The sequence below is a fragment of the Dendrobium catenatum genome, unplaced genomic scaffold (genome assembly GCF_001605985.2).
Source record: "Dendrobium catenatum unplaced genomic scaffold, ASM160598v2 fragScaff_scaffold_306, whole genome shotgun sequence".
Classification (NCBI taxonomy): domain Eukaryota; kingdom Viridiplantae; phylum Streptophyta; class Magnoliopsida; order Asparagales; family Orchidaceae; genus Dendrobium; species Dendrobium catenatum.
Window position 1 is genome coordinate 79,548 of NW_021318768.1, and position 16,588 is coordinate 96,135.

General features: G+C 34.9%; 1 protein-coding gene across 3 annotated transcripts in view; it reads right to left on the reverse strand.

Moving 5' to 3' along the window:
• Window positions 1-1,736: 1,736 nt before the first annotated feature.
• Window positions 1,737-16,588, reverse strand: part of LOC110115723 (CLP protease regulatory subunit CLPX1, mitochondrial) — a 46,316-nt gene continuing 31,464 nt past the window's right edge. The window contains exons 8-15 of one of the 3 annotated variants that reach the window (XM_028693485.1): window positions 15,175-15,231; window positions 10,260-10,330; window positions 10,060-10,159; window positions 9,845-9,949; window positions 9,232-9,294; window positions 9,028-9,150; window positions 2,483-2,594; window positions 1,737-2,100 (exon numbers count right to left, since the gene is read on the reverse strand). In XM_028693485.1, the coding sequence (XP_028549318.1) occupies window positions 2,090-2,100; window positions 2,483-2,594; window positions 9,028-9,150; window positions 9,232-9,294; window positions 9,845-9,949; window positions 10,060-10,159; window positions 10,260-10,330; window positions 15,175-15,231 (642 nt within the window). In that variant the 3' untranslated portion in view covers window positions 1,737-2,089. Of the gene's footprint in view, window positions 2,101-2,435; window positions 2,595-9,027; window positions 9,151-9,231; window positions 9,295-9,844; window positions 9,950-10,059; window positions 10,160-10,259; window positions 10,331-15,174; window positions 15,232-16,588 lie in introns of all 3 variants that reach the window. The other 2 variants (XM_020849050.2, XM_028693486.1) reach the window with 2 other exon arrangements.

A 16,588-nucleotide genomic window follows, 5' to 3' on the forward strand; every position in this document is an offset into this window, starting at 1 on the left:
AGCGAAGTAAAACATTATTGAAACATCCCAAGTTGTCAAGCTAAAAATTAATGATTGTCCCTAAATGCTTCCTATTTAGCATACTTAGATATGATTATAACTTTCGAAATGTTGCTTCAAAAATCTTGTCGTGTTCACTTAGGTTTTATTTGAGACGGTTTTTGTATTGCTTCTTAAAGCAATTTTTTAGTACATAAATTTTAATTTTTGCACTAAAAAGCTACTTTAAGATGCAATAAGAAAGCGGCCACAAACAAAACCTTAGTCACATATGATATAATCATCTTTGGCTTCAATTTATGATAAAAATTGGAGTGTCAACCTCTTAGCTCATAAGCATACTTCTGATTGGGTTTATTGACAAAGATGTCTTTGTAGAACAATTCCTAAATTTTCAAAATATTGATTAACTATATCTTTTTTATAATGTGATATAACATAATGAGTACTTTCTTGATTGAAATAAATTTAATATGAGTAGAGTAGATGCCCTCTTTATCAAGAAACAAGGGGATGATAAAATAATTATTTAAAATAATGTAAATAAAATTTTGTTTGCAAGTACAAAAAGAATCTTAATGAGTGAAGAGTTCGTGATTAGGTTAATGTGAAAACTCGTTTTTCTTGGGACTTTATGTGAAAAAGTGAAAAAAACCAATATGACATGTATTAATTTTTGAGATCATCATTTGTATCTTGTTCTAATAAAAAGTATAACTCAAAGAACTTGCCCACAAAGGAGGCTAAGGCTTCATTTGGAACCGGTTTTTTTTTTTTTTTTTCTTGAAACAACTTTTTAATAAAAAATATGTAATTTCATTACTAAAAAGCCGCTTTAAGAATCAATAAGAAAGCTGTCTCAAACGAAGCCTAAGAATGTCATACGCATATGCTTTGATTAAAGCAATAATTAGAATACTATGAAATTTGGCTACAATACAACCCAATTAAGTGTGACAATATAAATGATACCAGCTTAGTTAAAAATTCAATTCACTCATAACAAACTGAATAATTAAGTTTAGACACTATTTTATTAAAGATAATGCTTCTCATGATCATATTGAAGTTTAATTTTGAAGGAATTTCTCTTCAATATGAATTTTTTGTGTTGTCAAAAAAGAGAGAAATATCTATTGATATTCATTTTAAAATATGCATGATCTAAGGAGAGAGAGAGAGAGAGAGAGAGAGAGACTTGTTATGATTAATTGTTTTACTTAATTACTACTTAATTAAGGGAAGATAGTAAATTAAAATTTCCATAAAAATTCCCTGAACAGCAACAATTAAAACATAACTCTAATCTAATTTTCTTCACTTCGAATTAAGTTTTCTCATTGGTAAATGCGTAACATCCTCTTTCAACTCTTCTTTGCTCTAAAAATAACTGCACATCTTCTAAATGAATTGAGGACAAAAACAAACCCTCAATGTTTCGAACAATTATTACGTCCTCCGACTGGATGCAGAGAAACATCCGGTCGCAGGCAAAATCCGGCTATACCGAGGTGTACCGAGTTTTTTTCGAAAAACTCGGTACACCTCGGTACAGCGGGATTTTGCCTGCGACCGAATGTTTCTCTCATTCGGTCGACCGGACCAAATAAAACTTCCAATGTTTGAGGGATAGGAACAAGTCATTGCTCATTAAACACTATCAGCCTAAGTGTGACATTATAAGTGATATCAGCTTAATTAAAAATTCAATTCATCACTCATAATAAACTGAATAATTAAGTTTAGACATTATTTTATTAAAGATAATGCTTCTCATGTTCATATTGAAGCTTAATTTTGAAGGAATTTCTCTTCACTGAACAGCAACAATTATAACACAACTCTAATCTTCCTCTTTCAACTCTTTTTTGCTCTAAAAATAACTGCACATCTTCTTAATGAATTGAGGACAAAAACAAACCCTCAATGTTTCAGGGATTGAAACAAGTCATTGCTCATTAAACACTATCATTCCTAAGAAGCATTGTAGTTACAAAAAGAATGAAAATTGTACCTATTACAAAAGCTTTACGTTCTCATGGCTCTAGAGGCAACCTCCGATCGGTTTTCCACTTCACCTTCCAACCTATCAGCATTTCCCTATAGAAAGAAAAACCAACAATTTGTAAAACCTTCATACCAGTATTACTAAGATAAAATCTGAAATCATCTAAAAGCTTAATCATTCCAGACATTCCAGATATTTACATTAGATGTATATCCTCTATCATGTTATTCTTGCTACGAGTAGAGACTCTTGATATTTAATGAACCGCATGATTAAGGTTTCGTTCGGGACGGTTTTCTTTTTGCTTATTAAAGCAGCTTTCTAGTACAAAAATTAAATTTTTTACTAAAAAGCTGCTTTATGAAGCAGTAAGAAATACATCCCAAACGAAGCTTAAATATACACGGCATGATTTGCATATTTTTACCTCGGCGTCCTTCATCCTGCATATGCGGAGATAGCTTTCCAACGCACCATCGCCATGTAGAATTTTGGCTCCGCAGCCAGGTTTGTCAACAGAGCCTACAGCTTCTTCATCCACCACCACTGCATCTACACGCTCAATGCCTGTCTTGGCATCTGGGATCTGAAAGATTTTACATTGGAGAAAAGGAATAAAAGATGGAGAAATTGCACAAATTAGATGGGCAGGATAACATAGTTGGAAGGCCTGCTTTTTTAGCCAGACTGGTTGTCAATCAATATTATGGTTATTTGGTATTTTCAGAATCATAATTAACCTTTATAAAGTGATGCATGCTTGTACACTATGATCCATATAAGAAAGTGATGTGATATGGTTAAGGGAAGGGAGTGTGTATTGAAAAGAGGAGAAATTATTAGAAATTGAAAATGGTTGCAGCTCTACGTTTGTAAAGCGGCTCACACGGTCAACAGTAGTACATAATTTACTCCAAAACTTAAATCCGTTAAAACTCCCTCAAAGAAAGCAGCAGGCGGAGGCCGGGGCCAAATTTTCGGAGCCCACAGTGCTGTAAATGATGAAATCAGTTAGGAAATAACGTATTTTGCTGTAATTCAGAAAATGGGATAGAAGATAGAAAAATAAGAGTTGTCATCAAGGGTTACTGTTGTTGTTGGTTGATGCTTGTTGAAACTGTAAGTAGAAGGCTGCTGTGAAAACTGTAGTAGTTGATGTAAAAAAGGAAGGAACTGGACATCAAGTGAGGAAAAGGAACTTCATGAGAGAAAATGAATTTAGATTGAATGAGGAACTTGATTGAGGGAAAGTTTGTAAGATTTAATATAACTATTTAATTTCTTTTTTTATCTGAATGTTTATATTGAAATGAAGAAATTTATGTTTTAGGTTGTATACCAAAGGAAAAGTAATCAGAATACTTTAGGTGAACCAATTTACCCAACTGTTCTAAAAGACAATGTGAGATACCTAAACGATTCATAGAAATAGTAAAATTTTTAACATTTGCAAATTCATATATGTTATGTTTATGATATCAATATTTCAATTTATTCAACTTTGTTCATATATTTGAATTGTTGTTGAATAACTTAGTATTACTAACATTAATACTGTGTGATTATGAAAATGGACATGAAAATGAAAGAGCTGAAAATAAAATAAGTCATATATGAAGGATAAGCCTGCAGAAATAAAGGTGAAAAATCTAACGAGGTAAACATATACTCTCAAAATTCTAAAAGTTGGAATTCAAATCAAACCTTGAAAGAGATAGCAGCTTCAATTCTAAAAGTTGGAATTTGGACTCAACCATGAATTAGAAAGCTAAAAGGGTACAAAAGCTTATAGTCATCATATGACTTATCTAAATGTGTAGAACAATTAACAAGATATAAAGTAACGTTATGCATTTTTTATGATCAGTGTGATTTAATGTGTTTTAAAATAATTGTTATCAAGGTTATTCGCATTTTTTATACATTGCTTGTGTATTTTATTGAGTCCTACCTCATTAGCAGTGGTTGAACTGCAGGAAATGGAAAGGAGCCCGTAGGACATTAGTCAAAAAGGGTGACCGCCCTTTTTGGTATAAATATATTTTGGGTATACATAGAAGTCTAAGTGGAAGCTGTAAAAAAGCTTTTGGAATATGTAAGTAAATTTTGAAAAGTTATCTAATAAAACTCTATATTTGTTTTGATTTTATGTGAGTTTACTCGAGTTATATTACATGCTTCCTGTCAGGAAGCATTAAGTATAGAGCTTGTTATGTTGATATATTAAGAGAGTCTAAATATATTCATTTTTACTCATTTGATACTGATTGAAGTAGTTTAGAATGGGTGTTAGTAAGAAGAGACATGTTTTGATTTTCCTTCTCTATTATACTTCAAGTTGACCGTAATGGGTGTGACAGAAATTCGTATCATAGCCTAAATTAAAATCAAATTGAAGCATAATTGGATTTATACAATGAAGTAGGAAGAGATATAATGATGTATATAGAGCTATAGGTTGAATAGAACTATGCATGTATTCATTAAAGACAATAAACATACCTGCATACAAGGCCTATTTAATGTTTTAAAATGATCATGCTTATTGCCATTAATATATGTATTATATGAATTATCTCGGGATTAAAGTAGGATTTAATGAAAAATAAATGAACATTTAAGGGATGTTTATGCGTACATTATTTTGAACATTTTGGTATTATAAAAACAAACCATTCAAATATGTTACTCAAGTTGGCGGTCCAGCTTAAATGAGTTTCTGTCCACAGAGATTATTTGATTTCTCATATGTTATCCATACTCATCTCACCTAGGGTACTCACCCCGAGGACATGCCACCCACAAGCCACTCGCTAGAGGTGCCCCAAGTCACGTCAAAGATAAATGGCCAAGTGTGTCTACTTCACCCTAGTTCATGTATCTATATCAATTTGTACCTAGCAAATTATTTATTATTTTTTTACTTTTCTAAATGTAGCCTTTCCTACAGACATAGCCTTCCCTATATTTTGGACTTCATAACATTTTTATTGTTCATAATGATTACTTTGTTACTCATCTGTTCTCCATACTCACTGATCTAGGCCAAAACAAATTTGAATCCAACAAATATGATCCAAAAAGTTGTGGTGGAAGAAAGTATCAATAATATCACGACATAAAAACTATATGTAATTCATCAAGATTGGAGTGAAATTAGTTCTAAAGCAAACGACATTGATTTAAACAAATGAAAATAAAGTTAATTTCATGTCATCCAAAACTCAAAGTTGCTTACCTTACCATTTAAAAAAACATTAATTTAAAATATCAATCCAGAGACCGCAACAAGAACACTAAAATAAAAAATCATGCATTTGTCTATGGGATTCATCTCTTTCACTTTGCCTCAGTTCTCGAGAACAAAGGATGGTTCCATCCAAAAATAATTACCCAAACTCCCCCATGATAAGTTTATGACACTTTAAAAAAAATAAAAACACATATAAATTTAACTATTGTTGCATCCTGCAAAATTCGTGGTTGTAGATATAGAGTTTAGCTTCTAAGCTTTGTGCGAAGATCCATCACACAGACAAATCGAAGAGGGGTGCAAAAGTCATAAGAGACACCAAGATTTTTATGTGGAAAATCATAAAAAGGGAAAAAAAATCATGAGGTCTGATGATTCTACTAGGATTTATTGTTGATTACAAATGAGGTCCTTCCTTGGGGCAAGGCCTTAGCTTGATATAGCAAATATACATCATATAGAGCACATTAAATGGTGAGAGTTTTAAGAATCTAGTAATATGAGAGTTGTTTTCAAGAGAGTGTTAGTATGTCCATTTGGTGGATAGGACAATAGTTGGACGACGGTTAGTTAGAGGGACCCTAGTCGAAGAGTGATGGAGGTTGGAGGGATCGTAGTTGGCGTGCAACCATGGTTGGAGGAGAGACGGTAGTCGACAGGTGACAGTGGTCGGAGGGACCGTCTTTGGCGGGTAACGGAGGATGGAGAGACCATAGTCGAAGGGACTGTCATCGGCGAGCATGTTCGTTCAAGAAAAATGGCTTTAGGGTCAATGACAAATTCAGGTCGTGACTCGTATAGGCGAAGCAGCGCGATCAAACGGGCACTCAGGTTTACGACTGTGTGACGTCGGGCAGTCGTATGCAGTGGACAGGCCAGCTAGTGCTACATGGCTTGAGTCGTACAGCTGAGGCATGCAGAAGTCACTTCACGCAGGAGGAGTCGCGCATACATGGGGTCCATAGTAGAGGTTAGGATCTGGATTCGGGCACACAAGAGTGCTTCGGGCATTTGTGGAAGATGCAGTCGTAAGGGTCTTCACGCACAGGAATTTCGAACGGGTGGCCGAATACATGTTGGTATCATGGCTTCTGATTGCAAGAGGAAGCAGGAGTTCGGCAGAGAAAGAGTGAAGTGAGCTGAGCCTTTCACATGAGACGAACAAAGGTAGGTAAACAAGAACAAGAGAGCGAGCTCTTTTTTTGTTCTGTTTTGGCATCTTTTTATCAATTGCAATGTTTAAAATTGCGTATTCGGGTATTGAGACGTTTTTCATTCGTGAGGCGAGGCGTAAGCCTCAAGGCGTTTTGAGGCGTAAGCCTCAAAATCAAAAGATTGCGTAAACATAAAATGATAAATTTTTTAAATACTAATGAGTGAATAATATAAAACATAAAAAAGCATAAGATATGAAGTGAAATCAAAATATCTCAATAATAAGACAACATGAAATATAGTTCAACTCAAAATTCTATCTTTCCCAAATCCCAGTATTCTTTTCATTAACATATAATTCCAATTTCTAAAAATAAATAGCAATGACATATCACATAAGAACTCATAAATCATCAGCACTGTCATCACTAAGGGGTTCTTCATTTGAATCATCATTATGATGAACTGCTCTCTCCCCTTCCTCCTCTCCTATAGAGTCCAATGTCGGGCATTTACTTCAAGATTTATGTAAGTTTTAATATATATAGCTTGAGGCGTAAGCCTCATGCCAGTGAGGCGATGCGGGCCTTAAGGCAGGCCTCAACCAAATTGAGGCGCAAGCCTCATAACAAAAACTTGAGGCATAAGCATCGAGGCGTTTTTTACTGGAATTGCGCAAAGGCGGGCCTCAAGGCGAGCCTCACATTGCGCAATTTTAAACCATGATCAATCGAATCATCAAAGTGATGTGTTGCTTTATGAAGCATCGCATTTATCCAATTACTTTTGAAATGATGCATTTGTTCAAATTTTTCCTTTTTTTTTCTTTTTTTTTTTAATTTCTATTTTAATTCAGTTAACAAATTGCAATCCAACAAATTTGTTGAGTGATTTTCACGCAATAAATTTGTTGCAATCACTAATTATATGATTTTCATCGTTCGCCTTTTATTTGTCAAGTTATGTGTTTGATTGGAACATAACATGTACACTACTCCGTTCGGAACCTTCAAAAGAACAAATTTGGAGGAAAATTGATAGATACGATCCGTCCCAATCGATCTCTATTCAGGATCAATTATATTGACATCAAGAGATGTTAGCTAATAGAGATATATTACGGTCTTTTTACTCATTCTCCTTGGATGACTCCTTTTGACTCAAATCCTCCAATTGGGCATGATCCTCCAAATTAGATTGTCACCTTCATATTAAGTCACAGTTACAGTACCACTTTGGAGCGGGTTGTCGTGAGTATGATTTATGGTGATTAGGATATTTTATAGCCAACAGCAAACTTTGCAGAGAGTATAGAGATTTCGAATGGGTGGTCGAAGACACGTTGGTATCGTGGCCTTTGATTGTGAGAGAAAGCAGGAGTTCGGAGCAAGAAGAGTGGAGCGGGCTAAGCCTTTCGCGTGAGACGAACAGAGGTAGGTAAGCAAGCACAAGAGAGCTAGCTCTTTTTTTTTTGTTCTGTTTCAGCGCCTTTTTATCAATCGAATCATCGAATGGATATGTTGCTTCCTGAAGCATCGCATCAATCCGATTATTTTCTAAAACGATGCATCTGTTTAGATTTTACATGTTTTTTTCTCTTTTAGTATCTCTATTTTAATTCAATAAGCAGGGCAACCAAGGTCAAAGGAATCGTATTCAGAGGGCGACGATGGTTGGAGGGACCATATTCGAGTGGCTAACGAAGGTCCAGTAATTATCTGCGGTTGGATGGAGGTCTGGCACTAATCAACGGTGGGCAAATGGTTGGAGGTCTAGCAGCAGTAGGCAGCCGGCGGACATGCGAAGGTTCGGTAGTGATCAGTGGACAGGCGGTGCTCCGGCGACGTTCGATGGTCGGACAGTGGTTCGTTGAAGGTCAGTGGCTGGGCAGATGTCCAGCGAGGTCGTCAGACGGGTGGTGGTCCAACAACGATTGGCAAACAGGCAATGGTCTGGCAATGATCAAGAAGCTTACTGGCGGTGGTGCTTAGGTAGAACTCTAAAATCCTTGAAGCCTCCCGCCAAAAGGTCCAAGCTTCCAAAGGTCTACGCCCCCTTTTCATATAGGAAGGGGGGATCTATTTATAGAGTATTGAAAGATAAATGCTCTATAATTATGAAAAAAATCAAGGAAAAATTCGGAATGCTTCCATCGGATGGCTCATACTGATACCCTCAATCATAGAGCATTCATTCAGCATTTAATTACCTTAATGATGTCAGAATTAAGAGATCTTAGGCTCGTTAGATTCGTCTTGTCAAGCCACACGATTCAACTATAAGCATACTATAATTGAATATCATTTGGTCATCCATTTTATGCTTTGAATCTTCCAAATATGCTTCAGTCCCTTAATTTGGGCCCATTTGGGCTTGAACTAAACCGATTTTAGTGTCATTGTGTTCATCTTGTCGAGAGGTTCAATGTGGAGTTCGGATGGCTTTGAATTTAATTTAGGAAGTTATCAACTCTTATATGCTTCCAGATTTGTGCCTAATCAAGACAATTTTTGGTAGCGTATCAATTATTAATCAAAATATTCAAAGTACTTGGTCAATTCAAAAGAAAATATATTTGTAAAAGCTGAGGATAACTAAGTAATTAACAAACCTCATACATTGCATCCGTCAAAATACTTTCTAAAATTGCACGTAAAGCTCGTGCACCTGTACTTTTAACCATAGCCTTTGCTGCAATCAGCCTTAGCGCTCTTTCTGAATAGTGTAGCTTAACCTGAAAGGAAAATAAGATTAACTGATTAGCTCTGAGCCAGTAGTTTTAGGTTAAAATTTTAATAGATAACGGCGTACTCACATTGTTCATATCAAACATTTTTCTGTACTGTTTACAAAGAGCATTTTTTGGCTCTGTTAAGACCTGAAGCACATTAAATAAATAAGGCTTGTCAGCTTTTATGAAAATAATTAGCAAACAAAAAGGTTTGGACATATTTACAATCAACTTCTTATAAGACTGACCAACAAAATCAATTTCAAAAAATAATAATTCGTTTTCCTTTTAAGATCAACCATGAATTAAGGGTCGGCATAGGAAAGTGATTAATCTGGATCCATTATGACTACAGGTCATATATTCGAGTAATGAGACTTTCTGCAATGCAACTCAAGACTAGTTACATCATCCCCTCTATGCCCACCTTACATTGCCAGAAGACTAATATGCTTGGTTATTTGACCCTAAAAACTTGGTTTTATGTGAATGGTGATGCTTATGCCAAGGGGTATATTAAACATGGTATTATGAATTATTTGAGTGCATTAAATAATCTAAAAATACATTACAATATGACAGTCCCATCTAGAAGTATTTGTGCTTCATAACCATTACCAACAAAGTTAGCATTTGATGCAGTATAACATTGATATATTATAACTGAAAAGAAGAATGTAGTCATCAACAAAATTACCTGAACAAGTTGGTCCATAGTCAGCCCTGACAAACTGACTACTATGGGAAACCGGCCAACAAATTCTGGGATGAGGCCATATGCAATGAGATCACCACTTTCAACCTTCGAAAATGCTCCAATATTTTAAATCCAAAGAAATTTGAGAAAAAGAAAGATATAGCATACTTATAAAACAAACTGATCCAACCAGTTTATATATTTTTGCTTCTTACAGATTCCAACAAGGATGAAGTCACTGCAGCATTTATTGGTGCACCTATCGCCATATTTGCACGAACCGGTGCTCCAAAACCAATTGAAGAATCTTTTCGTCTGATGTACAAATAAAATGTAAACCTCCTCTTCGTCAATAAGGTATACAGTAGTCAAGATGGCTCCTGTAAATCCATCTAGAATCATGAAAATGAGTTACCTTTCAGAAATAGTCTTCTCCAAACCAACAAACGCACCACCACATATAAAAAGAATATCCTTTGTATCAATCTGCAGGTGAAAACAAGGTCCATTAAGCTCGCAAAACTAACGCATCATATATCCGTAGGTGCATCCACATGATTCCAAACTTACACAGTGCACCGATTCACACACACAAATAAAAAGAAAGAACCTATAAAAGTTTATAAGCTATGGTGGATTATTAATGTTGGAGTCTTGGACAAAGCAGGACTAAAAATGATCTACGCCAAGTCAAAGGATAATGAGAAATTAATGATCTTAAATTCAAGTCAAATAGAACCATCCAATTTACTTAAAAGAGAGTAAACAAAAGTATTTAAACATCCTTATAAGAGTTTTAATATGAAGAATAGTTGTAAATTTAAGGGACATACAGCGGTGAGTACCTAGGGTTGATAATGATCCAATTGGGCTAGATCCTAAATTTGCAATGAGAGCTCGATCCTGTCCATGATTAAGTATTTTTTACCTTAAAATGTCTCAATTTGGTATATTAGAAGAAATATATATATATATATATATATAGAGTCATTTGTTAGCTCGCTAGTTTTGATGAAGGCTTATCTCAAAGATAAAATTCATTATAAATGTGCCTTGTATTTAAGTTGATTTAGCTTGATTCAAACTCAAATTAAACTAAAAAATTATATAATTTTCATGCGAGCTTCAAGGGAAAATGCAAAACACCAAAATTTAGCAGCTAAACATCACCTCTCATGATGTTGCTTGCTCAATGCAAGGAAATTTGGGAGCTTCCGAATGAACAAATAGCCTGATAAAAAGCCCAACCTAAAATGAGTGGTAGGACAGAAGTGGGTCGAGCTTTATATAATCAGAATTTCAATATAATCTGAAGGCTGTTCAGATCAGATCAGATTGAGAACTAACCTGATCTAAATCAAGCCCATTAAAGGTCTATACTCTGCTTGACCTGCTACCAAACTTAACTCTTGTCGTAGGCTCAATAAGCTGAGAACCAGCAAAACACTAGAACAGTAGGACAGGCATGCAAGTGACAAAATAGAGGAATGGATGATATTGAGGATGGGGGCGGACAGTGGTGAAAGGAAGCCTAGAGAACAACAGAAAGTAGAAATAGATGTGTAAGAACTGATAAGAGTAGGATGGAGGTTGAGCAGAGGAGAGGAGACTAGCAGCGGCAATAAGAATGCAAGTGAAGGAAGGATCAAGCAAAAAACAAAAAAAATAAGGAAAAAAAAAGGTATTTAAATTTAGGGTAATATTTCAACATAATCCCAAAACGAAAAGACTTTTCATAGATTTCCCTATCACCAACAACAGCAAACATATTAACCCACCAAGCTGTTGTTCACACTCAAGAAGTGAATGTTACGATAACGCACGAACCCTTGCTCTCGCAAGCTTTTAGATTCAACTTTTTCCGACGTAGATTGGATTTTAATTTAACCAGATGGTAGTGAGACCTGCAATGCAAAGCATAATACTAAGTTAAGTGTTGCAAAGATGAGGATACTTAGGTTGATGAGTGGCTTTACCCTTACAGATAGGATACAAAATGAACATATACGTGAAAAGGTTGGAGTAGCTCCGGTAGAAGATAAGATTAGAGAGAGTCGTCTTAGATGGTTTGGTCACATTAAACGGAGGCCTTCCGATGATCCGGTTATGAAAGCCTTCTGATGATCCGGTTATGAAAGTTGAGATATTAGATTTGATTTATGTTAAGAAAGGTAGAGATAGACCTAAAAAGACTTGGTTAGAAAATATTAAAAATGATCTTTCTTTATTAGGTTTAAATGAGAATTTGACTTTTAACAGAACATAATGGCAAAAAAGGATTCATGTAGCCAACCCCACGTAGTGGGACAAAGGCTTGTTGTTGTTGTTATTATTATTGTTATTGAGGTTCCGCTTCCTATCAGGGCAAGCCCTTATAGTTAATTACCACTTTTAACGTGTAGAAGAGTACTCTCGATTAAGGATGAATGTATATTTAGTTATGTAACAGTTTTAAATTTTGGTTACGGGGGATGGAGGTAAATGCAATCAAGATCCCATGGTTCCGTCGTCCCGGGTATACTATGGGTTTCAGTCTACCAACACTAACAACCATTTATTGTAGTGTCCAGGTAATCTGATTAGCTGTCATGGGTTACCTCCTCTCAAGAATCCCAAGTAAACCGAAGTGGTTAAATATGAGTTTTAGAGATGTTATGATTAGGGGCTTATTTCTATTAGAATGCCCGTTAATTTATTTAATTTGGGGCTTACGGCTCAAATTAAGAGTTTCCCGTATGTTTGGATTTGGGGCCGAGACTTACGGCTTTTGTTGAAAGTAGCACGTAGAGCAGGACTTATAGCTTCGTTTAGAAGTAGTCCAAGTAGTGTTTAGTTGGTAGGACTTACTGCTTCACTTTGGAAGTAGTCTATAGGTTTAAGAGGTTTAGAGCTCTTCACTTAGAAGCTTTCCAAAAATACGAGTCTTACGGTTTTGCTAAGAAGTGGCTCAAACAACAGGTATTACGGCCTCTATTAGAGGTGGCTCAAATATGTGGATTTGGTTTAGGTTATTTTAGAAGTTTCCCTAACATGCTAGTCTTACTGCTTCCTTTTGAAAGTAGCCCAAATAGCAGGTTGTACAGCTTAGCCTTATAGGTTAAGATGCCTATTGGGGGGAAGTCTAGGATTAGGTTGTTGCCTAGAGATTTTCCCTAAAATCGGACTTACGACCATTAGAAGTAGCCAATCAAATTTTATATATTTTTCATTTCACTTAACGGATATCCTTAATGAGGTAGTCGCCAATAGGATTCATTACTTCCATTAAAAGTAACATATAGGACTTAGTTTAGCAGGGACATAGCTTTACACACTTCATTGCCTTAATACTACCGTCAATCGCCTTGTTTCGTCTACAGTAGTAGCTCTTTACTTGCAGTAGTAGTTTTTTTTTTTTTTTTAACTCTTTCCAGCATTAATTTTATTTATTATGTGCTAACTTTCACTTAATTGTTTGTAGATATTCCTGACCAGCCATTTATAGGAGCTGGAACTTGGAGTTGCAGGGGCTGGGGTTTAGAACATGGTTTAAAATTGCGCAATATGAGGCTCGCCTTGAGGCCCGCCTTTGCGCAATTCCAGTAAAAAATGCCTCGATGCTTACGCCTCGAGTTTTTTTTATGAGGCTTGCGCCTCAACTTGGTTGAGGCCCGCCTCGCCTCACTGGTATGAGGCTTACGCCTCACGCTATATATATTAAAACTTACATAAATATTAAAGTAAATGCCCGACATTGGACTCTATAGGAGAGGAGGAAGGGGAGAGAGAAGTTCATCATAATGATGATTCAAATGAATAACCCCTTAGTGATGAAAGTGCTGATGACTTACGAGTTCTTATGTGATATGTCATTGCTATTTATTTTTGGAAATTTGAATTATATGTTAATGAAAAGAATACTGGGATTTGAGAAAGATAGAATTTTGAGGTTAACTATATTTCATTTTGTCTTATTACTGGGATATTTTGATTTCACTTCATATCTTATGCTTTTTTATGTTTTATATTATTCACTCATTAGTACATAAAAAATTTATCATTTTATCTTTACGCAATTTTTTGATTTTGAGGCTTACGCCTCAAAACGCCTTGAGGCTTACGCCTCGCCTCACAAATGAAAAACGCCTCAATACCCGAATACGTAATTTTAAACATTGGTTTAGAAAGCTCACTGGCAGCATGCATGTGTTTGTTACTTAGAGCCCGAGGGCGTTGAGAGTTTTGAGAGCTTGTGCAGAGGGTTGTTTGTTTGTTCTGCTCAGAGAGTTGTTGTCGAAGAGTTGTTAAGTAGCTTGTACTTAAGATGAATAGTGGAAAACCTTTTCTTTCTTTTATCATTACATTTAATAATAATAATAAACATTATTATTAATTATTATTTATTAATTATAAATCATTATTATTATATAATAATAATATAAAAACATCCTCTTCTTCTTACCTACCCATTGTTTGGAGACGGATTGGGTGTGGGTTCCGATCAGGAGATCGGTCAGAGGAAAGGGGTCGGATGGGAAGCTCGGCGGCGTGCATGGAACCAGGAGTCAGGTTTGGTTATGGAGACCTGCTTGCGTGTGGAGTATCGGATAGCAAGAGGGCAAGTTCGGCTTTGTTGTAGCCGTGGATAGGCCTCGGCAGCGGCTAGGTAGGTAAATCGAGCAGAGGGAATGGGTCAGTCAAGGGTTGAGAGTCGTCTAATCAGCAGTCAACAGCTGTATGAAAAGGTCTACCAAATTAATCACCTTACCCGCCCAACAAACTACGTTGATCTTTAATTGGAGCTCATTTACTGAACAAGCTCATTCCCACTTACAATCATCCAGTGAGTACAACTTTAGATTGAAACCAGATTAATAAGCCAAACTCTAGTGAGTTTAAGCTTAAACCCCTAACAAGAAGAGCATAGAAGGGCATAGCAATGATGGCAATATTGAGGATAGTCTTAATTCCAACTTTGCTTTCATTCCAATTAATGCTTATTCACCAACATTCACAATAACATTAATAGCAGAAAAAATCCCAAATCCAATAAAGCTGATTGGCTAATTTCCACTCATGTGCTTTGTTTTACCAAGTAACAGATGCAACCACTAAAGCGGAGCAAAGCGGCCCAAAAACAATTATTTCTACCATTACTTTATAGCATCGTAAGAAGCACATTAACTAAACCAAGGTACATTTGGCAAACATAGCCAACAAGATTGTAACAAATAAAAACATGCATAACATTGCATAATAAAGTTCATCTATTCAAAAGTTAATCAAATTATATTTGATGTCCTAAACCATCTCAGATCACAAAATAGTGCAGGAAAACCTGTGGAAGATACCAAAACAGTCTCTCCACGAGGATGCAACCTGGCTGACTTCTCAGGAACATTGACAGTCTGCATAGTAAATTTTGGAGATTATTTGATGATAAATTCAGCAGAAAACAAAGATGAAAGTAATAGAACAAAAACTAATATACATGTTTTGTAAGAGCTGTATTACAAAAAATTTTAATAGAACAAAAACTAAGTACATAATATGCATGTTTTGTAAGTGCTGTATTACAAAAAAAATTAATAGAACAAAAACTAAGTACATAATATGCATGTTTTGTAAGTGCTGTATTACAAAAAAAATTTAAATAGCTGAGATGAAATTTTCTCTTAAAAATTATTCATCTTTTTTTCACACACCTCTAAAATCATGAAAATAATTTTTATAAATTTTTATATTTTATTAAGACCATTTTAATATATAGAAATCTATATAAATAAATGATCAAACTATAATTTCTATATTCTAATGAATTTTCTAAGAATTTTTAATAATATTATTCATATATTAATTTATTATGCATCCAATTAATGCTCTGTAGAAATTTGTTTCCTCCACTTTCAAGAGCATGTAAGAGCAGATGATTATATGGACGGCTGTCATGGGATTTAGAATAGGTGATTTTTATGTATATAAGTATTAGCATTACTTATTTCTAATATCCATTTCCTACTTCTAATCATTCCCGTGACCCTAGTGGAGGTTGAAACGAAGAGCTTCTGCAGGCCAAAAAAGAAAAGGAAAATAATATAATAGGAAAAGAAGAAGAAATAAAAAGGGAGTTAAGAAGAAAGGGAGGAAAGGACAGAGATTTGTGTGGTGAGGAAATTTCGATTTTTCACAATCCTTCTAAAGCTTTTAAGTTGAGTTTTGAATTGTAGGTTTAAAAGAATTGAATGAGGAGAAATCTTTTCAACAAAAATATGTAATTTTAAGTTTACTCTGTAAGATTAAATTATTGACATAGAAATTGTTATAAATTATAGAAAATAACTTTTTTAAGGTTGTGTATGAAAAAACTGAGATTTCAGGAAGATAAAATTTATGAAATTCAACTCGACGAGAATCTAATAATATTGGTGAGATACTCAACTTATATAATAAGAGGCAAATCATACTTATGCCAATAGTGTAAATTATTGCAATCACATTTAATTACTATGTGTACAAGTATAGAATTTTTTTAATATTAAGCATGCTATATGAACCTGATATTATCAAAAAGCCTATAGCATTTTATGTGAATACTTGTTCAAATGATTTCAATAATTCAAATTATTACTTTTATCTTTGATGCAAGTCATTATAGATTGATTGATAGCTGATGCATATCGATGTTAAATCATTATTAAATATTTATGAAAGATGTTAAACTACAAAAAGCCAATGAAAGGTCACGTCATAGAGAATAGGTTGATA